This window comes from Leuciscus leuciscus, assembly GCF_965113295.1.
Source record: "Leuciscus leuciscus genome assembly, contig: HAP1_SCAFFOLD_650, whole genome shotgun sequence".
Taxonomy (NCBI): domain Eukaryota; kingdom Metazoa; phylum Chordata; class Actinopteri; order Cypriniformes; family Leuciscidae; genus Leuciscus; species Leuciscus leuciscus.
Window position 1 is genome coordinate 7,369 of NW_028118090.1, and position 22,284 is coordinate 29,652.

At 36.0% G+C, this 22,284-nt stretch overlaps 1 protein-coding gene and 2 long non-coding RNA genes across 5 annotated transcripts; 2 read left to right on the forward strand and 1 right to left on the reverse strand.

Annotated features, from left to right (window-relative positions):
* Window positions 1-696: 696 nt before the first annotated feature.
* LOC309491867 lies at window positions 697-2,884 on the forward strand. 3 transcript variants are annotated; one of them, XR_014203353.1, is made up of 4 exons: window positions 697-816; window positions 922-994; window positions 1,306-1,362; window positions 1,858-2,884. It is a non-coding gene; the product is annotated as an uncharacterized lncRNA (long non-coding RNA). The 3 variants fall into 3 exon arrangements; XR_014203352.1 differs by having other exon boundaries at window positions 697-994; XR_014203354.1 differs by lacking the exon at window positions 922-994.
* Window positions 2,885-3,683: 799 nt separating this feature from the next.
* On the forward strand, window positions 3,684-8,017 carry LOC309491869. Its single transcript, XR_014203355.1, has 2 exons — window positions 3,684-5,431; window positions 5,563-8,017. It is a non-coding gene; the product is annotated as an uncharacterized lncRNA (long non-coding RNA).
* An 80-nt stretch (window positions 8,018-8,097) lies between these two features.
* On the reverse strand, window positions 8,098-12,823 carry LOC309491866 (Fc receptor-like protein 5). Its single transcript, XM_082190888.1, has 8 exons — window positions 12,566-12,823; window positions 11,416-11,751; window positions 10,916-11,164; window positions 9,401-9,664; window positions 9,217-9,322; window positions 9,020-9,065; window positions 8,568-8,809; window positions 8,098-8,436 (listed from the first exon to the last, which is right to left on the reverse strand). Exons 2-8 carry the CDS (start codon window positions 11,516-11,518, stop codon window positions 8,403-8,405), a joined length of 1,044 nt encoding a protein of 347 aa, XP_082047014.1. The 5' UTR covers window positions 11,519-11,751; window positions 12,566-12,823; the 3' UTR covers window positions 8,098-8,402.
* Between the last annotated feature and the right edge of the window lie 9,461 nt (window positions 12,824-22,284).

Here is a 22,284-nt window from a genome sequence, read left to right on the forward strand (position 1 = left end):
GCTCTTTCTCCTATAGTAGGGTTACTGGAGGAGCATTGACATTCTTTGAGGTTCTTGCTGGAACTTATGGGATCCTTTAAGCACTTTGTATTTAGTTCAGAGGTTCTGGAGTCACCTTTTCATTACCATGAGACCTCGAAGTGCTTTGGGGGAAAATAGAGGAACTTGAATGCGATAAAAGGGTTATTGGAAGATCTTTTAACATTTAAGTGGTTCCTGGAAGATCTCTTATGTTAAAGCCAGCATCTGGAGGAACCCAATGGTTCAGTGAGGCCAGAATGAGATTATTATTATCCTATTATTATTATTATAGGCTACTTAAGTTTGATTCAGTATACATACCCAGGTGAAAAAAGACGTACTATTAAAAATGTACTTGAGTGTGTTTTTAGTAGGCCTACAATACAAATATACTTTAATGCATTTTTAATACATTTAACAGTAGCCTGCGTCTTTTTCACCTGGGTAGCTTACATTTATTTAGTATCTATAGGCCTATTTTGTTGATTAGTTTAAACCTTAAACAACAACACTAAATTATAATAATATTAATAAGAAGAATTCATTCATTATTATTGAATAAATAATAGTAATAAAATAATAATTTTTACCTACTTCTTCATAAATTATTATTTGAAGAGGAAGAACAAGGAGGAGAAAAGTTTTATTCTGTCACGAAACTGCTGCTATTCCTCTACTGTCGTCGCTTCAGTTCCTCGCGCTGCTCGCGCGCAACAAAGCTCAGCTGATCGACGTCATCGGGTAACGGCTCCTCTCATCAAAGCTTCCGCCGTTTGATCGGCTCTCCGTTACAAGGTTTGTAAACTCGCCAAATAAATATAAATACAGAGTCTACTCACTATATATTCAAACACACATATATATAAACTAAATTGATTATACATTACTACTTTTTTACAGTGTTTACCACTCGTTTATTGCACAGTATCTGGTATGAAGGTTTTAGCCGCGATGCTAACTACGTTGATCTAACGTAAGTTAATGAACAAATGGAAATTATTGACTTATTGTCTTAGATTGATTTAGTCATTCAATTCAACATATTCTGTAAAACTGTGTCTTCAAATTGCTGAGATAGCCTAACTAATGTAGCTGATTCCTGCTGTCGTCATTGGCGTTTGTTATGAATAACAAAAGCAGGTTAATATAGTTTGGTCTGTTTTTGTTTAGCCTAACTTTACTTACTACAGGTGCCCTCATTCTCTCAAATACCATTTTAAAGCCATTTACTGGTCAATAAATATTATGTTGTGAATAATCAGCTTTTTTCTTTTGTTTCCCCAGAACAACCAGTACATTTCTAAAATAATCTGAACATTTCAGAGGCAACATTGAATTACAGTAAGTTACCTATACACCACATGCAAGTACTTTATTACTATGAACTTTCTCTGTGTGAAATTGTATTGTTTGACTGTGTACTTTTTTAATAAGTTATTCTCTGAAAATCTTCCCTCATGCTCTCAAATCTCATTCATGTTACTCAGAAAAATAATATCACAGGTTTGGAGCTAATAATGCTATGCATTTTTTATAGGCTATACCTTAATCATATGCATTTGAATATAAGACATTTGAACCCTGAATTATAACTTAAAGTTTAGTCTTTTTCGATAAAAAAAAGGAAAAAGCTATTATATGACTTCAGAAGACTTACAACACAACCCATAACACATGAGTTGTGAACTCATTGACTATTTTTAGGATCTTTTCTGGGACATTTTTGGAGCTTAACTATTTTTTACATAAATTGTTGCATTGAATTGAACTAGACAAGTGTACATAAGAATAGTTTGAATGAATTACAAAAAAAATTTATGCTTGTGTTTCATGCAGTGATATTGAATGGTGACGGGTTGCATTATGCCTGAGATCTGCTTTCGGGTTCCACAGACAGAAAGTCAAACAGGTTTGGAACGTCACAAGGCTGAGGAAATTATTTAATAACTTTAATAACCTTACTAACAGTAAATTTTGTACTTTGCAGGGATCTCGGTAAGCTGAAATACAAGTTTGATCAAGAATAAAAATCCTCCTGTAGACCTGAAAATCACTGAAGTGCCTGGACCATCCACCAGAAAAGAGGAAAAACAAACAGAAAATGAAGCTGATGCACCTTTTCACTTTTCTAACTCGTTAAGTACCTCACGTGTCCCTTGTGAAGATTTTATAATTGATTGCATTTTATGTTGCAGCGAGTAAAGGTGCATCACATTTGTGAATTTCGTGAAATTACACAGGCAAAAAGACAAAATTGCTGATCGTGTGGATTCTTATTGAAATGACTGAATTCACCAGTGAACATTCACAGAACAACAGATCATTTTACTGCACCTTAACTCTGTTAAAATGGAAAATGTTTTCTGCTTGTTGTGACATAAGGAATACTGTTTCCAGGTCGAAGCCTCTACTTCTACTTTCTCTATCTTGTTTCTAGATATTGAGAATACTCAACAACCATTTATGGGAACTGTTGATTCAAGTCACACTTAAGCTTTTCAAAAGGCATAGTGTACATTTCAGTCTCCAGTCTCACGGCATCCCAGACTTCAACATTTTATGATTCAAAATAGCTGAATAACTAACCATCTGAGATTTCGGAATAGAGATAAAGGTTAGGATCCTAATTTTCAGGAATATTACAGCACAATGAGTGTATATTAGCACTGTTTGTTGTTTGTTTTTGGCATCTGATAGAGCTTTTGGACTTGGAAACAGTGACGTCAGACTTAACAAGCGGATTGAAACACATGTTTTAAAATTAAGTGAAGATGGACATTTTTAATTAGTCAAAATTGTAATTTTTTACATTGATTTATTACATGGAACATGTGTTTTCCATGCATTTTGTTGAGATGTCTTTTCTTGTGTATAGCCTATTGTATACACATGGTTGATTATTCATGTTACTTATGTATTATACTATTTTTTGTGTGTGTATTCATTGATATTAATCTATTACTAGCTTTTTTTTTCAAGTGCATGGAAGTGTATGTATTAAAATGGATCTAAAATATGTAATAAACAATTCTTATTTTGTATTTGGTTCAGTTTGTTTATTATAATAGAAGTTAATGGTGGTAACCATAGTAACAACATGAAATTAATTTAATACAAATAAAATAAAATTGAAATTTGGTTCCTGGAGGCACCCACAGTGGTTCCACACAGTGCCTTATATAAGAGTTCCTCAGGAAACCTGTGTGGTTCCTCAGAGAACCGCCCCTTTTTAAAGGGTGCCTAGAGGATCTACAGACGGTTCCGCCGGTGTGGCAAAGTGAAGAACCCCAAAAGGTTCCTCCAGGCACCTTTTATTTTTACAGTGTAGTGTGAAAATATGGTTGAAGGACAACCAGGTTTGTAGTCCTTGAGCTATGAGACATTGAAGGTGGTCAGTATTTTTTTTATTGTGTATGGGGCGCTGTTTGTAAAGCGGCTCACGCTGAAAATAACAGCAACATTTAGTCACATTTAGCTTCAAACAATGTTTAAAAAACTGGTATAATTTTTTTACGGTCACTTTTTAGCACATTTACAAAAATATTTGTCAACTTAGAGATATTTTAAATAGTTAAATCTAAATATTAAATGTTGCACCTAAATGTTAAATGTTAAATCTAAATCTAAATGTTAAATCTAAATGTTAAATCTAAATCTAAATCTAAATCTAAATCTAAATATTAAATCTAAATGTTAAATCTAAATGTTGAATTTAAATGTTAAATCTAAATCTAAATCTAAACGTTGAATCTAAATCTAAATCTAAATGTTGAATCTAAATGTTTCGGGTGAAACTAAATATTTAACTAATATGCAAATTCAAAATGCCGGTAACCGGAAGTGCCAAAATAAAAGCTCGAGGAGGTCAGTGTGTGTTTATAGCATGGTTTATAGTGTCAAACAACAAATAAAAACCATCTCATCCGAGGAAATGGACTCTTGGACATGGATTATCGTGATAATAACTACCTAAAATAATAAACACTTTTGGAGAAACTGTATTTGAAGAGTAGGCTAGTGTCACTTTTATGAAAAGTGTGGACTTATGACCTGTAGCCATAATAGCCAGCCACGAGGGGGCTCACTTTGACTGAATGTCATGTCATCACTCTGTCATCACGAAACTCTACATTTTCTCCAAACGTGTTTACAGTGCATTGTCCCTGTTAAATAAATAAATAAATATATAATATTATATATAATTTGTATACTGCACTGATTCACTTTCCCTAAGTTGGACTTGAAGAAAAGAAAAAATTCATAAATGTTTGTATTTCAGCCACAAAACAACAGTTTAGATGTAGATTTTAAATGTTATTGTAAGCCATTTTAGCTTTTTAGATTCACAACAGGACCTTGAGAAAGCTATACATCCATTTTCATGAACCCTCCAAAAAGAATTGGACTCTTCTAAAACATCTATACTATATTAACATATTTGCAGTATGTATTTAGTTAGAATACATGGTTAATGAATGTATAATTGTCTGTCAGATGCAGTCAGATCGTGTAGTTACAGCTTCCTCCAGCAGGGGGTTTACGAGACCAAGCTAAACAGCCAAACTGCTCTCTGATTGGCTGGTTTCAGGTTAAAGACATGCAGGCCACTCCCCTAACACTTTACTGCTGTTGTTCACAGACCTAGACCTACTCACACACGACACTGATGCTGACAGCAGGAGAAGGCAGATGTTCATGTCCTCTGACGGCACAGCTGTATCTGCCAGAATCACTGCGGACTGACTGAAACTGAAGGATGTCGCTGGTGAACTTTAAAGCCTGTCCATTTTTGTACCAGATGAATCTGTCTGTCAGATTGCAGGTGGTTCTACATGTCAGATTGAGCGTTTCTTTCTCCAGCACCAGCAGTGGACCCTGAACCTGAAGGCCTGGAGGAAACACATCTTTCTCACCATGTCATAAAACTACTCTGGATATTCTTTTAAACTTTTGATCTCTACATGGTTTCTTGATCCAAAATGTATCTGTGAGTTTATACTGCTGAGGGAATCTATATGTGCAAGACATGTTTACTGAGGATCCTTTGAGAGCATATATTGATTTAGTTTCATAAATCACACTCCAGTCTTCTCCAAAAACTCCTGCAACACAAAATACAAAGCAGATAAATGGTCAAGTATGAGTTATGTGTAAATGCAGCTAAAATAAAATCTATCACTTGTTGCTGGAGAGATGACACACAGTGAGAGAAGTGTGAAAAGTCCTGCAGAAGGGTGTTGCAGAAAAGCATAAATGATCACGCTGACACAGAACTGTGAAAAGCGAACACATCCACAGGCGCTTTAAGCGATTTCAGCCATTTTGTCAGCGTAACCACACACTCTCACCAAAGCTCGTCTTCTACGTGTCAACCAACCCAATGTCAGCTAAAATGACTGACAGACTGAGTGTGTTTCTGATTGGTGGACCGTAAAATAGATAAATAATGCACTCTTTAAAAAACACATAAAAAAGTTTACATCTCTATAACAAATGTGACTCACCGGATGTCAAGAGCAGAAAGATTGGAGAGAGAAGAAGAGTCATTCTGGCACTCACGACCACAGGAACCATCACAGCTCTATAGAAAAACATATAAATACACACATACACTTCATGCACTCCATACCTATAATAAAGCTTCTGAAAATAGTTTGTTTTCATCTTTGGTTAGTACAAAAATAACAATTCTTAAGTGCTGCTCAGAAACAGTTTTAGTGACTCATCGACACCCAAAGGACTGATAAGATCAGGGTGTCATGGAGGTGTTGCACTGATGAACTGTGGTCACATTTCTCTTGCATGCTAAGAATAGTCTCAAGCAAGATTAAACCTTTTCTCTGGACAACAATTTCTCTTCTTTTTGCAACATCAGATTGTTGTGTCTTTAGTGTTCCCACAGCATGTCTACACCAGCTTGAGACTGTCTACACTGGACGTGATGAAGCGACCATTGCTAAAATCATTTGTCCCTCATGTCAGGAGAAGCACGTACTTGTCAGAAATAAAACGGGGCGTCAGTTTACTGTTGGAGATTTGTCGTGTCACGATGCTTCATGCCTCATCCAGTGTAGACAGTATGGCTGATTATTATGGGCTCACATCTGGTACACTTGGATTCCACACGGCCCAGATGTGGACCGGATCTGGGCCGACACTATGTTGCTGTCTGGGTTCTATTGGCTTTTGTTGCTTCACATCTGGTGTAACAGTAAGTCAACAGGACTCAAACACTAACAATGAATGAGGGCTTTACAGCTTCTTACATTGCCCAGCTGGCCTTCCACCAAATAATATACATCATAATATTATATATTTACATGTTTGCATACTTCACATTAATCAATTTAATGTCTCCTGAACTTATTTACCAAGCTTAAAATGCAGCATCCTGTGAAATAAGGGTCCACTAAGGTCCTGTGTGGTATAACCTGCTCCAAGCGAACAACACACAAACATTTTGTCCCAAAAGCTATCCATTTCTTCTCTTTCATAGTCCTACATTTTACAAACTCATCAAGTAATATGTAAAAACTCTCATACCTTGTTCGCAGCAGCTTTCTTCACTAGTACTCAGTGCAAATGGAGAGTTTGAAGACTGAACAGACGTATTAAGCAGGGGTTGTATATGATAGCATTTCCTGACTCTCTGCAAACAAGGGTCAACCCTGTTCACACACACAATAGGCTTTTTACACACTTGCTTTTTACACATGAACAAGTTAATTCTGGGTCATTCTAAACCCAGCATAAACTGAATACTGAGTTATCTTGCTTAACGTTTAACACTGCTCTTACTGTACCTGGAGTTAACAATTAAGAATAACATTTTTATTTGCATATTTGTGATGTCAATGTCTTTGAATGCTATAGCATTGTGCATCTTCATGTTACACATGCTGCATTTCGGGATGACAAAACGTGACTTTCTACTTGGAGCTGTTTGTGTCGTAGATCAGCATTCTACCCTAAAAGTGATCGGGCAGATCAAACCGTAAGACGTAGAGAGAGACATGAAACTTCGAGGGATGGTAGTAACCCCCCCATCTACACCGTCACTAAAGCTCACCCTAATCGGCCTGATGGTGGCGCTACAGCGATCAAAAGTATGAAATCACTCATAACTCCTAAACCATTAGTCACAAACTCAATTGTCTTATATCACCGGAAACATTGGTTCAATACGAACAAGCGTCTCATGTTCATGTCTCGAATTCAATCGTCACCCTTTTTGGGTATTTTGGATTTCCAGAAAAACCTACTTTTGCTTACAACTACAAGGATTTTCACCTGGCTGGAACCAAACCAGTGCAGAAAGATTTTCTGGAGTCTGATTGTCAATAATAAAAATAAAAATAAAATAAAAAGTAGATATTTCGATTCACATCCTAGATGGGACGACAAAACATGTGAAGTGGGCACGGCCACTTTTACTAAAAACGACTATCACTCTTGAACAGAATGAGATAATTTCACCAAACTCTGTACACCTGCGGATTGGCTCAGTCTGTGGTCGTGTGAAAAAAGAAGCAGTGACTGTCCACTTGGTGGTGCTTTTAAATTATTATTTAAATAATTATTAAAATGTTTAAATTATTTTTTAAACATGAAAACTTCTATAGCTACGCAACAGTCAGTCCGATTAACTTGAAAACTGGCATGCGGTGTCAAATACCAAATACTTATAATACACATTTTTGTAGATATTTCCATTCATTTGTGTTTGTGTGTAAATGAATTACAGTAATAAGACTGGGTGTAAAATGTGCAAAATATTCATGACAATGAAACTAAAGACTTTCTGACAATGTTCAGATTTAATGGATTTAGCAATAAAATCACACAGTATGACGAGAGAAGAGGAAACATCTGTTCTGCATTGACTGTACAAAGCGAGAGCTAAAAGGCCTTTGAATATTACAGGTATCCGTGTGTTCATGTGTGTGTGTGTGTGTGTGTGTGTGTGTGTCTGTGTGTGTGTGTGTGTGTGTGTGTGTGTGTGTGTGTGTGTGTGTGTGTGTGTGTGTGTGTGTGTGTGTGTGTGTGTGTGTGTGTGTGTGTGTGTGTGTGTGTGTGTGTGTGTGTGTGTGTGTGTGTGTGTGTGTGTGTGTGTGTGTGTGTGTGTGTGTGTGTGTGTGTGTGTGTGTGTGTGTGTGTGTGTGTGTGTGTGTGTGTGTGTGTGTGATTCTGAAAATCAATTCAGATCATCATAAAAGAGCTCACTGTAAACCCAAATCAATTCATGTCTAAACAGTAAAAGAGTCCCATAAATGTGTAAAGGTGAAATCAAGAGGACAGTGAGATGGGAACATGACCTGAGCTGGACTCAAATCCAGGTCTCCCATCAGCATCAATAGGAAGCGGCTCCGATCACATGTTCTTTACTTGACTGAGCTGTAGATCACATCCTCAGATCTGGGGAGAAATTAAACAAAAAGAATGTGGCATTTCAAGAGGTGACAATCCATCATCTCAACAACACAAAACAAGAGCTCTGATTAAGAACTGAATATGTTTTATTAGAGTTTAAATGAATCGTTTCTCACCTGTTGGCTTCAGACGGATGATGCGTCTCAATGCAGTCGTACTCTTCAGTCTTCATGTCTTTGTTCTTGAAGTGATGGACACTGGCATACTGAACCTCTGTAACATCTGCAGAGTCTGTTTCTGTTTGTTTCTTTGCATTAATGTTGGAATACAGATCATCCCTCTGATTGGCTGATACTAGTGAATACAGTGGATCGTCATTGGTCGAAGCCGTTTCTGCTGATCTGTCAATGTGATCCTCCTGCAGTTTCATCAAATCAAATATCACACAGATATAACAACAGATCGATCATTCAGAAACACAGTGACTGTGAGTTACATGCGTGATGTTTTCCAGATTGTCTTCATGTCAAATATTTGTCAGTACATGATCTTGTAAGTCTTGAATTTTCTAGTTAAATATAATATCCATGTCATTGTAGATTCAGGTATGTATTATTATCAAACTTGCCTGATTTTGTCTGATAACTTCAGCTCCACCGTCTCTCCTCTTCTTCCTGAGGAAACATGTTTTTGTTAGAAAGTAATGAAAAGTAATTTATTTTAAGAAACATTTATTTTTTGTTAGAGGTTTAAGTTCAACAAATGTTGCATTTATGTAAATTTTTGAAAATAATTTAATGCAGGAACTGCTCAACATTCACTCACCTTATGAACACGATGATGATGATGATGATGATGATGATGATGAAGATCAATCCTCCACATCCCGCCACGATCCCAGAAACTGTGAGCAGAGCATCTCTCTGAACCCCTGAAACAAGATGATCATGAAGATCATTTCACACGTGAGACAGATGAAACTGAAAGAGTGTCTGATTATAGAAAATACCTTTAACAGTGAGTGAAACAGACGCTGATCTCTGAGATCCATGTTTATTCTGAGCCTCACAGTAGAAGCGTCCACTGAAACTGGAGTTAAAGCTGGAGATGCTGAAACTCTGTCCAGATCCAACAGCTGAGGTTTCATTCTCCTTAAACCAGCTGAAGTTCAGAGCAGGAGGGTTTGAGTCACTGATGCAGTTCAGAGTCACTGAATCTCCCTCCACTATTACACCAGATCCAGTTATGGACACTGAGACACTCTGTGGAGGATCTGCATAAAATATGAAAATAATTACTTTATTCATGCCATGACCTTCAATTGTCTTTATTATATTACTGAAGTTTATCTTTAAATAGAAATCAAAATGAAAAAGGTGCAAATCTACATCTGAACTGGTGCAAAATTAATAAAACAATATTATATTTACAGATTTATCAACTAAAGATTCATTAAAAAAAAGTAACTAAACACAAATTCATGTTTTAATGGACAATGGTACGTTACTTTCAGAAATTAGACGTTTTTTTACAGCAAGGTTTTACAGTGCATCTACACCCCAGTGCATCTAAAACTCACTTTAAAAAACCATTGAGTTTTTGTATTAACTTCTGACCACGATCTAATGTGGATTTTAATCATAATGATGTTGAAATATGTTATTTTAGCCTTTTATATGCATGTAAGCAAGCTACATCTTAGCATTTATAATGTAAATGTTTATTAGCTTCTTGTTTCACTTGTAGAAATGTTTCTTTGGGTTTGTTCTTCCCGAAGCTCAGAAAGAGGAAGTGTACAGGACAGTGTCATGCAGAAGAGCAGAGTATATGATCATGTAAGATGATTGACAGCTGTACAGCGAATGAGAGAGCGCTGAGATCATAACTGACACAAAGCAGAAAGAGGAGAGACAGAGCTCGCTCTAAACACTCTTTCAGCTCTTCAGATCACATAATTCAGTGGGAAATCAATAGAAATGTTATTCTGTATGACGAAATATTTTGCAAACGTGAGAACAAATCAATATTTCTCCCAATATTCGCACTTTTGGACTAAGAGCCGTAACAGATGCTGTTCAGTGAAGCTGTGAACACAATAAACCAGAGCAGACGTGACTGAATATGAGTGCGTGTTTTTATTCTGTTCAAAATATCAAATATTACAGATCGATTACTTTACACTCCTGACATAAATTAAGAAATGAATGTCATTGCAACCTAGTTTTATTATAAACAGTGGTCAAATATCGAAGCTGGAGTCTTTAATCTTTCTAATGATACTCAGTTTGTCCAGATCAAGTAAGAGTGATGTTTTAACGTGAGGTGAATGTTGAACAACAATAATCTGGGGCCGTCGGAGATCTTTGTACGTAAAGGGGTTAATAAGAATAAATCATGTCTATTCAAAAACAATAATGTCATGGAGTGTCAATGAATGGGCCTGAAATTACCAAACAAATCTGAACTAAATTCTGAATAATCTGTGAACTATTTCACTAATATTAATGAATCAGTTTGTACTCACATTCAACATTAATATAAACAGCAGGAGAGATCAGATGATGATTATTTCTTCTTATTTCACATTGATAGTTTCCTTCATCAGAACGACTGACTGACTGCAGATGAAGCTGATTCACTGTTCCATCAGTGATTCTCTGTGTGTTTCTGTACCAGATGAATGTTGTTTGTTCAGGCAGAGAGCAGCTGCTTTTACATGTCAGAGTGACTGAATCTCCCTCTTTCACTCTCTGCTGTGTCTCCACCTGCAGGTCTGACACAACAACAACAACAACAACATCATCATCATCATCATCATCATCATCAACAACATAAACAACAACAATAACTGATTCGCTGTCATCACATCATCAGCATCATGGTGATTATACTACAATAATAATATTAAAACACTAAACTGAAGCAGTTATATAATAAACCATGTTTCTGTGGCACAGATGGTAGTTTATTCAAAAGCTAATAAAATGTTTCTGTGTTTTATTTCTGAGAGTTCACTAGTTTTACCTGTGACATCAAGCCGAGATCCAGGAATCACTGTCCATCTATTATCCTGATTATCTGTAATTCTGCAGTAGTAGACGTGTTTATCAGCTTCTGTTACATTCATCAAACTGATGCTGGAAGTCTTTATATTTTCACTGTTACACTGAATCCCTCTTCTCTTCTCTGGCTTTGAACACAGATCAGGTGATTCTCCATAAGCTACGGTCCAGAAACCTTCTACGAGTTTATAACTCTGAGGATGTGTTAAAGTACAGGATATTGTCACTGTTGATCCCTTTAATGCACAAACATATGAAGGGCTGTAATTCACTCCCTGATCCGGCAGACCATAAACCCCTGAAACACAGAAATGAGGAAAATAATGAAATCTTTCGTTTTCTCTTGCACTTTTCATAACACACTAGATTTCAGTTGGTGTCCAGTAGGGATGTGCCTGAAGCCGAATACTATGTTCGGAAAGGAAATTACCCATTCTACGGAACCTCTAAAGGGACATGATGATGGAAAAATGTATGAGATGGGAGGAAAAATATATTTCAATGCTTTTGCGTTCACTCATTATATAGTTGGATAATTATATTGTATATTACGGGCATCATGGAGCCACTATCAATATTCAGAGAACTGAAATAGTTTTTGAATGAACGCTTGTTACTTTCGCATTCACGATCACGAGTAACATTACTCCGGAACTGACCACACATTTTACAACATAAGATACAACATTGTCAGTGACACTCAGGATCTGCTGCACCAAATCCTCCACCATCGTCCCGTCAGTCATCTCTCCTTACTCTCGTCACCAGATCAGTGAAATCTGATGTACTGGAATGTGACCGACTACCATAGCCAGACTAACCATGTCCCATTAGGGGCTCCGTAGAAAGCATTACTCATTTTCTGTGACTTTCTGAGTTCGGATTTAGGATTCAGCGATTGAAAGTGTTTGAATGGAGATTAATTTAATATTAGTAAAATTACTTTTTATAGTTAACTCTGAATGATGAAATAAATCCACAGTACTCGTATAACTAATGGTTAAAGGGATCGAGGCGATCAGCTTCCTCAATTAAAATTTGTTATCTTGTGTTTTAGAAATTCTAAAAGTGTGCAATATTTCATTACTGTTAATGAATCAGTTTGTACTCACGTTCAACTTTAAGATGAACAGCAGGAGAAATCAGAACTTCATTTCCTCTTACAGCACACTGATAGTTTCCTCTATCAGAATATCTGACTGACCACAGATGAAGCTGATTCACTTTCACAAATCCTTTAGTTAATATCTGTGTGTTTCTGTACCAGATGAATGTTGTTTGTTCAGGCAGAGAGCAGCTGCTTTTACATGTCAGAGTGACTGAATCTCCCTCTTTCACTCTCTGCTGTGTCTCCACCTGCAGGTCTGACACAACAACAACAACAATATCAACAACACCATCATCAACAACAACAACAACAACAACAACAACATCATCATCAACAACAAATACAACAACTGTCTGTCATCTTATTGTCATAATAATAATTTTAAAAAAACGTATTGTTTTAATGAAATTCTGTCATCACATCATCAACTTTATATGGTGATGGGTTGCGTGATAATGCTAAAATGACAATAATGCAGACACTAAACTGAAGCAGTTCAGACAGCAGTTATATAATATCCCAGCTAACAGGGAACGTTCTCATAACTTTAGCTAACGTTCTGTCAAGGTTCTCTCAAAGTTATGAACAAACGTTCTTCCAGTAACATTAATAGAGTGTTTGTTCAATGTTTTCTGGTCTTTAATAATGTTCTCAGAAGTTTTGCACAAAAACATTATGTATACATTGTTTGTTGAAGGTTTTTGAAATGTTTTCATTATGTTGGGAGAAAACATTCTTAGGCAAGGCAAGTTTATTTATACACTGTTAGACCTTAGGGACCGTTCGGTATTTATGGAAGGGGCCACCGGAGGAAAATAGGGGAGGGTCATGTCTTTTTATTCTTTGTTGAGGGGAGGGTCATTCAACTTTTTTTAGTCTAGGGGGAGGGTCACCCAACTTTTATATTCATGAAAACAGCAACATTTCAAAGTGGCTTGTTTGGTGATATTTTTTTCCATTTAGCTCCATGTTGATCTCGCGTTATCAGCCCCCCTTCGATATCAGATGGGTCTGACCCAACAAAAATCCAGTTTGGCGCTGTTTGACAGTGCGCGAGCACTTCAGTTCGCGCTTAGAAAAAATGCATCATGTCAGAACAGAATGCCAATGAAATGTTTACCCGGCAAAGCTTTAAAGCACGAGCAAATAATGAACTTTTGTGATTGCGAATAAGTGCACAGTGTCCTGTGAGTGTAACTCTACCACTGCATTAACATGTGATGTGAACGTCGAGTTTTACAGTATTGGGGCTGAGGCGCCAGAACTGCTGCTGATAGAATGTGCGCTGTAGCGCGATACTACCATATTTTAGTTTCCATTCTTATTTTGTTTCCACGTTGTGTAAGATGTAGGGCTACCACATCTTTAAATTACTATTAGTATTATTTAAGTTAACATAATAAAATACGTAGACCTACACCACAAAAACTAGTTGAGGATAAATTCGTTAAAATTGGGCGATTCCAGTGTTATAGACGTAACATTTGCAGTCAAAACTTGAAATATAAATTCTCAGAAAATGCATTTAATACCAATATTTTGGAGTCAAGACATTAGAAAAATAAAGGAGTCAAGACATTAGAAAAATAAAGGAGTCAAGACATTAGAAAAATATCAGTCTACACATTAAATTTTATATTTAATATGAGGGAAATACACATGTGACGTGACGTGACAAAAAAATCTTTAACTTTTAGGTGGCAAAATATGTTTTAGTAATTCTTCTATAAATTACACTGTGCAAACCAAAAGATATATACCCACCGGATGAATAAAGATCGGCCTCCACAGAACATCAAATATTATTTTTATTTTATTTTTCGTGTTCGCATTTATGTAAAAAAAAAAAAAAATGTTACGGGCGTGACAGTTCTCCATTACGGACATGACTGCTCTGAAAGTGACTTTAAAAATTTCACAGAGACCTCAAACAGAAAGCACAAAGCCTTTCTTTAAAGTGAATTTCGTTTTTTTATTAATTGTATCTTAATTTTAATCAATGTTTCATCTGGATTTAATAAATAAGAAGTAAATATAGTAGAAAATAGATAATCACGGAGGCGCGGGCGAGTGAACTGGACTCTTGTCTCATAAATGAACCGAAACTCAGCGTAAGGTATGCTACTTGCCTCACAGACCTGAGAAATATATAGAAAGCTTGAAATGTCTACTTTTAAACAGAACAATTCAAAACGAAGGAAAACAGACTGCTTTCTGCTTATGAAATGTGCATTTCTCTCTGGCGCGTTCTGAGAAGATCGCGACGCATCGTCAATTTCATCTTTGCAGTCGACACAGAAAACACTTGTTTATTAATAAACAATTAAAATGTTTCCTTGCTATATTTGACATATTAATAATCATTACTTTTGCTGGTTCTTTGTGACAGCTTTTAGATGCTTTATTGGCAGCGCCACCCACATGTTGAACGAGTCACAAACATCAGCACCGAAAACATGATTTTTTTCAAATCTAAAATCAAAAATCGTGATACGAACCGAATCGTAGGTTTGGTCTATCGTTACAGCCCTAGTAAGATGAGAAAGCAAGAGTTTATGGTTTAAAAAAAACAAAACAAAAAAAAAACAATGGCTATCTGAACATCTTTGCCAAGCGCAAACCAGTACAGAAGTAGGCTAATCAATAAATTATCGGGGAGGGTCATGCCTTTTTTCACAAACATTTTGGAGGGTCATAGAAAAATGTATTGCTGGCGAAGGGAGGGTCATGTCTTCTTTGACAACAGATCTCAAAACTCCTCCGGTGGCCCCTTAAATAAAAAACGAACAGTCCCTTACCGGGTTTTTACACAGTAAAATACTGGCAACACTGTTGCCAGTAATATACTGTTAATTGTACAGTTCTTTACTGTAAACTACAGTTTGTTTCTGTAAAAATGCACTAAATTAAAATTCAAGATAAATAATTTCACTTGCAGAAACCGACTGCCTTAAATTGACCAACTGTCATTTAAATGTATTAACTAAAATTTATAATGCATTAATAATGTGAGAAAAGTATCACTGTGAACTTCTTTCATTTGAGACCACTAAAAAACTATTGCACATAAAGAGATTTCCACTGGACCAGCAACTATACAGTCACCGCCTGTTAAATAAAGCAACATGCAGCAAATCATCAATGTTTGTAGATCTTCTCCTGGACTGAAGCACAGGCTCTACTCTTCTGCACAACGCTGACCCAAAAAAGAAATTATACCGTAAACTACTGGCAACACTTTTATAACTTACAGTTTATTACTGTTAAAATACATTTTGTGGGTGTGTCTTTTTATCTTACACTGTTAACCCTTTCAACCCCACAGGAAAATCCACACTACAAAGAGTAAAAAGTAACATTGACGCAGTGTTGCAGTGAGATAATTAAGTGAATATGTTGAATAATAAGTGAATAAGTGAAATAAGTGATTGTTGAGCATTAGTGATGAACACCTGCTGTTAACAAGCAGAATCACTGAAGGAAAGATGACGCAAGAACAGAAAATAGAGAAACACAAGAACTACAACTGACTTCCAGCCATTACACATTATTACACTTATTATTAACAGTATGACTTCATTTCTGTCATACATCTACAGAAGTTGTTATTGAGATGTTTAATTGAAAATGTTTGGTTTGAAGTTACCATGATGGAGATCAGTGTTTGCTTTAGTTGGGATGCTGACCCTTGACTATTTAACATTCATATTTCACTGGTTGAATGAACTGTGTCTTTTGCACTTGTGCACACACAGTTTATGAATGATTGCAGTTATACTGATTATGATGAAAAAATCATTGTATAGCCTGTTCATACACTAAATCTCTTTCAGTTTTTAATCCTGTATCAAAAGTGTTATAATACCACCACTGTGAAACCATAGTAATAAATTACAATGATCATTTTGTTAACACATAATGCACAGCCTAAAAAAGAAACAGAGCTACAATGTCTTGTAGAAACACAGAAATATCAAAAATCTGCATATGTCTCTCATCAATGGTGGCAATAATTTATTTGTATTTATTTATTCATGCAGGAGTGCATGCTGGGAGTTTTATACAATCCTGGAACCCAGCATGCATTGCGACATGAAAGTTTTTATTTGTCACCATTGTTGAGATTCATGTGCTGATTGTTGATGTCTGGTTGTGTCTGAGTTAAGCAGGAGTTCAAAAAGTTTTAAAACACAAAATTTTTTCAATATTCTTCAGAATAACTAATTACAAAAATATTGCTGTATTTCACATTATAGATTAAAATATATGATTAAAAGATATGATCAATATGACAAACCCATATATATCCAAAGCTTTTACACTGGTTAAGATCAGAGAATCAGACATGTCCAGGATGATTATGTAATCATCACAACAGACATAAACACCTGATCATCTTTCTCTTGACTTTTTCTTGACATAACAAATGTGTTTTATAAATTCATAGTTAAAGCAGTCAGAGAAAAACTGATATAATTAAATTAATGGTTCAAGAGCCCAACTAAAACAAATACTGATCTCCATCATGGTGATAATAACTTTTGTACAAAAGAAATAATGTTAAACTGGTTTGTAAACTGGTTTCACACTCAGTGTTGCTGGAAGTCAGTTGTAGTTCTTGTGTTTCTCTTTTTTCTGTTCTTGTTTCTCTGTCCTTCAGTGATTCTGCTTATCAGGTGTTCATCAGTGTCTCAATTCACTCACTTATTTTCATTCACTCAGTCAAGTGGACTATATTAGTGAACTAATGTAGGGAATAGTGAATGAGGGTATAGGGTGTGATTGGGAAAACAGCCTCTGAGTGTCGATTTTGAGCACTGTTAATTCACAGTATATTCCTGTAGGCTATTTTTGTTTTCTACAGTATATTACTGTTTTAATGGAAAATGGTATGATATTGTCAGAATTAGGCCTTTTTTTACAGCAAGGGTTAACGGTGTAGCACATTTCATACACAATGGCAATTCAAAGTGCTTTACATAGGAGAAATTAAAATAATTAAAAGAAATAAGAATAATTAAAACAGTTTAGAAAAATAAAATAAAATGAAATACAATACAGTACAGTCGTACGAACAGTGGCACAGTGCTCATTCAGTAAATGCACAGCTAAACAGAAGTGTTTTGAGTCTGGATTTGAATGTGACCACTGTAGGAGCACATCTGATCTCTTCAGGAAGCTGGTTCCAGTTGCGGCTGGCATAATAGCTAAAAGCGGACTCGCCATGTTTAGAGTGAACCCTTGGTATTTCTAGCTGATATGATCCTAATGATCTGAGTGATCTGTTGGGTTTATATTCAGTGAGCATATCTGCAATGTATTGAGGTCCTAGGCCATTGAATGATTTATATACCAGTAATAATACTTTAAAATCAATCCTAAATCTAACTGGGAGCCAGTGTAAAGACCTGAGGACTGGTGTGATATGTTTATATTTCCTGGTTCTGCTCAGAATCCTGGCGGCAGCGTTCTGTATGAGCTGCAACTGTCTTATGGTCTTTTTGGGAAGGCCAGTGAGGAGTCCATGACAATAATCCACCCTGCTGGTGATGAAAGCATGCACAAGTTTCTCTAAGTCTTGTCTGGAAACAAAGCATCTAATTCTTGCAATATCTTAGAACAACATTCTTGAAAAATGTTGAAACAACGTCAGATGATGTTGACTGTTAATGGTGACATCATCAGGAAGTGGGCACATCTGAAGTCTAATCACTCATCATGATCAGTATACACTGCAAAAACTCAAAATCTTGCCAAGTATATTTTTCTCATTTCTAGTCAAAATATCTCATCACACTTAATATAAGACAAAAATCACCTAAAGACCAAGATTTAAGTGAGATAAAGGAGCTTGTTTTTAGACAGTGCATCTTGAATATCTTGTTAAGTGAAACTGTCTTGAAAATATCTTCTTTTGAGTCATATCTCAGATGAAAGGCACTTGGTGTTTTAAGCCCCCAACGGTGCCTTCCAGGCAGCGAGGGGATGGGTAGGTTTAAGGTTGAGGGTAGGGTTAGCTGCCTCTAAGGAGCCATTGGGGGCTTTTTGACATGTCATAAGGTTTTTAAGCTGCTGTGTAATTTGTAAAAGATGAATCGTCTTGTTTTCAAGAAATAGACTTGACTTGAATTGAGAGAACAAATCTGCTTTATTGAAAACTGCAGGTCAACATGCCCAACTCACAACAACTCACAATGCAGAGTACAGTGTGGTTATTTTTTCCAGTGCAGTTGAGTGACTTCACGTAGTATAACTGCGCAGCGCTTCTGTGTTGCACGTCACATGCATCACACACATGACCAGTGTCGGCCAATAGTGAGCTTACGTTGTGACTTACAACACAGAAGTGCTGCGCAGTTACACTACGTGAAGTCACTCAGGCCCACGGAGAAGAAAATGAATAGTGGAATAAAGTCGTTAGTTTTGTTTGTTTTTTTGCGCACAAAAAGTATTCTCGTCGCTTGATAAACATATGGTTGAGCCACTGTAGTCACTTGAACTATTTTAACGATGTCTTTAATAACTATTCTGGGCCGGCAAGTTTCAATCACTTAGAAGCCTATGAAGGAGTGAGCCAGCTCTCAGATTTAATCAAAAATATCTTAATTTGTGTTCCGAAGATGAACGAAAGTCTGACGGGGTTGGAACAACATGAGGGTGAGTAATTACTGACAGAATTTTCATTTTTGGGTGAACTATCCCTTTCATTTGGGGTGCACAACAATATTAGCCAACATGCCGTTATCCTGTGATGTTATATTGTGTGTGTGTTGTTTGCACACTTCAGTGCAGATTCTGCTTAGTTTTAAGTTTATTTTAACTTTTCAATAAATATTGAGTTTAAATAACTAATTGTCAGTTCAGCAGATGCAGTCACTAATTTAGTAGGTGAATCCTTAAGGATGATGTTACAATGGTTAATGTTGTATTGAGGAACTAGCTGTGCATGTGCAACGTAATCTCATGAGAATACGTGTGTATTTTTACACCATACGTACATTTATTTACGTTTTATACACACAGAAATGTATAATACTGACGCATTTACACCACTAAAACGTATAACATTTATGTATTGACAGCACAAAAACGTAATTTATTTACGTATTAACAACTTTACCGACATACAAATTTGTAGGCCTACCTATTCCTATTTAACTTATGCATATTAAAATCGTGGCATTAATGTTTTGACTCTATTGCATTCAATTGTCTTATCAATTACATTTTCAGTCGGTAATGCAGTTCTCAAAACAATTAGTACAAACTGCAAACCCTAGTTGATAACCTGCAAAAGCGTGTCACTTGCTCAAAATGGATAGCTCATTCCTCAAAAGCAAGTATTCATGTCAGTGAGAGTGTCAGTGTCATCAAGATGAAAAGTCCTGACACCCTTGTTTATGAACAAGATAGTCAAATGGCTTTGTCATGTTTTCATTATGACAGTTTACTCTGTAAATGTTTTCCAATGCAAAAAAGTCAGATCTTGGTGACACTACCTGAAAATGCTCAAGACAGCACTATATACTATTTCCACAGCCATTTGAAAAATACAGTAAAGTTACACATTACTGTATTTAGTGAGGTAACTGAGTACAAGACACTGGATATATATGTTTCACATTTTTACTGCATATGCTCTTTGCAATTCTAATTTGTTCACAGCATTGTGCAAAAGAACAAATACACCCTTATTTACAACAAACATAAACTCCCTTTGGGTAGAGCTGTGCACAACTGGAAACAATATTGCAGTACATATTGGAACTGAACATATACAACATACATAGTACTGTAATCATCATGCACATCCAGACGTTCCTCTCTGTCTGGTATTGTTCAATTTAGGAGACATTTTCAGGAAAATAATATTTAAAAAAATGTAAAATTTGCTTGACAGATTTTGACAACTAGTTCAACATTTTTGTATGTAATGACTCAAGCAATGAAATGAGGACTATTAGTTTTATATGGAATGACTATTCAGCATTCACAAGTATAGTTAATTTTGACTGACATGACAAGCTAAAGATAATGTTATAAAACAGCAGAGAGTTGTATGAAAGCAATTGATGCATGTCCGAAAGCATTTGCAATTTGTTAGAAGGAATGAGAAACTGCTACTATGATGTGCACAAATGACTAAATGTTGTGGAGGTTGAACTAACTGTTGTGCAAATGTAAATAGTGATGTGAGAAATGCACCAAAGCGACTGAGAAAAACTAATACAGTTTAACGTTACTCATAAATAATAACATTTCGCTCTGTTCGTGCCTTCTGCTGCAAACTCGTTTCAGAGGATTAGCCTACATGGTGTTAAACAAGAATACACTTTAAAACCTTAAAAATACCTTATTTAATCGTTTAACCATTTTGTAATATTTGGTTTATTTACCGTGAGACACAAAAGGCGTTTTCTCCTATAGACCCATAATACACTAAAACACAACATAAATTCACAAAAGACATCAATTTTATTAGCTTGGTGTAATCCAAATCTTTAGAATCCATGCGTTGTTTGCGAGAAACAGATCCAAATTCAGCCCTTTATCCAGTGATCTTCATCATTTCTCAGCAGCGACCGTAAACGTCAAATCCCGGCATCCCGCGCTCGTGGTGAATTCAAATTAAAAAATTGCGCCCAAAGCGTTACGACATGTTTTACGGCAGTGATATCAACACTCTCGCATGCTTCGTCACAGATTGCGACATGCCGTGTTTAAGTTGGTGTACTACATTTGAAATGGAGAAGCGCGCGCGCCTTCACAGAGCGAACAGCGAACCGAACCCGGATTAACGTTTTTAATTCATTTTTTTCAAACATTTCATTTTTTTATACTCGAGATTTATATTTAAGACATTAATCTCATAACATTGTTTATGCAATTGTAATTGCAGTGCAAATTTATAAATACCACATTGGTGTGTGTTCAATACTCACTGCTGTGTGTGTGTGTGTGTGTGTGTACTCGTCTATCTATCTAACTGGGGACCTTGGTGTCGTTACACACTCACTAACAGGGGACCGTCGAGCCAAGTGGGGACATTTTTCAAGTCCCCTGTTGGTCATGCTTTAAAACATGTTAAAATCAGCCAAAACACGCTCTGGTTAATTTTGTACATTTTTGACCAAGTGGGGACTTACATGTGTGTGTGTGTTTAAGTCCATACTCAGCAGCGCTCCTGTAGGCTGGAGCAGGAACTGCAGTGGCCCATTAACACACGTCGTTCACACTTCTCTATTGTCTGAATGGCTGCTGTCCTAGAGAGGCTCTGAGACTGTAGAGCTGCTGTTTAACTGCTTAGTTCAGGAGCTTTCAGTAACACTTTATAATAACTCCACGCTATTAATCATTAGTTAAGCATTAGTAAACAGTTTAATTATTTTATAAAGTTTTATAAATTAATAGACATTAATAAGCAGCATTTAAATACAGATATAAATGCTTTATTCTTGTTTTAAAACATATCTATAATGTGTTTAATAATTGTATTTTCATACTTTATTAATGATCAATTTATCATTTCTAAATAAAGTATAGGATCATTTACAAAGCAGTTATTAAGGAGTTGTCAGTGGTTCATAAGATCACTTTGAAAGTGTGAGTAAATGATTAAACTATTTCAATGTACATTCATACATCTTATTATTCAGACATAGTAATAGTTACTTAGTGTGTTAATACATGGTTTATTAACATGTATTTCTACTGTAATTCAGG

Bases quoted from the DNA above. Each gene is read 5' to 3' on its own strand.
- LOC309491866 (XM_082190888.1), bottom strand. From the start codon at position 11,518: ATGAATGTAACAGAAGCTGATAAACACGTCTACTACTGCAGAATTACA. The intron at 8,810-9,019 runs GCAAGTTTGATA...ATGAAACTGCAG, and splicing joins AAGTTATCAGACAAAATCAG to GAGGATCACATTGACAGATC. The intron at 8,437-8,567 runs GTGAGAAACGAT...ATTTCTCCCCAG, and splicing joins CATCCGTCTGAAGCCAACAG to ATCTGAGGATGTGATCTACA.